Raw genomic sequence first — 294 nt, 5'->3', positions numbered from 1 at the left:
AGTCTGGGTTCGGTCTGAGGGCGTCTTTGCTTGGGCAGTTGCTGTGGAGTCTAAGAAAGCCTAAGAAGCCTCTCTTTCTTCCCTCTGTTCTGCTGCTGCTGCTGCTGCTGCTGCTGCTGTTGCTGCTGCTTTCGTGCTGCAACGGCTGAGAAGCAGCAGAGGAGGCAGAGGGTGCATGCATAGAATTGTTATTTGCGTCGGTGGTGGGGTTGTTGTTTTCTTGAGCAAAGAAAGGAAGCCAATCCAGCAGCATCATCAGCGCATGCAGTTGCTGCTGTTTTGAGTTTCTATAAA

General features: G+C 51.4%; 1 protein-coding gene across 1 annotated transcript in view; it reads right to left on the bottom strand.

Annotated features, from left to right (window-relative positions):
- EMH_0028320 (uncharacterized protein) overlaps positions 1–294 on the bottom strand; it is a gene marked incomplete at both ends in the record, with an annotated part of 1,596 nt that overhangs the window by 1,181 nt on the left and 121 nt on the right. Inside the window, one exon of the mRNA XM_013494139.1 lies at positions 3–294. Within this exon, the coding sequence (XP_013349593.1) occupies positions 3–294 (292 nt within the window). The remainder of the gene's footprint in view (positions 1–2) is intronic.

The sequence above is a fragment of the Eimeria mitis genome, genomic scaffold, assembly GCF_000499745.2.
Source record: "Eimeria mitis Houghton genomic scaffold, Emh_scaff1049, whole genome shotgun sequence".
Taxonomy (NCBI): Eukaryota; Apicomplexa; class Conoidasida; order Eucoccidiorida; family Eimeriidae; genus Eimeria; species Eimeria mitis.
Note: the sequence above shows the minus strand (reverse complement) of the source record. Positions and strands in the feature narration are given on the sequence as shown.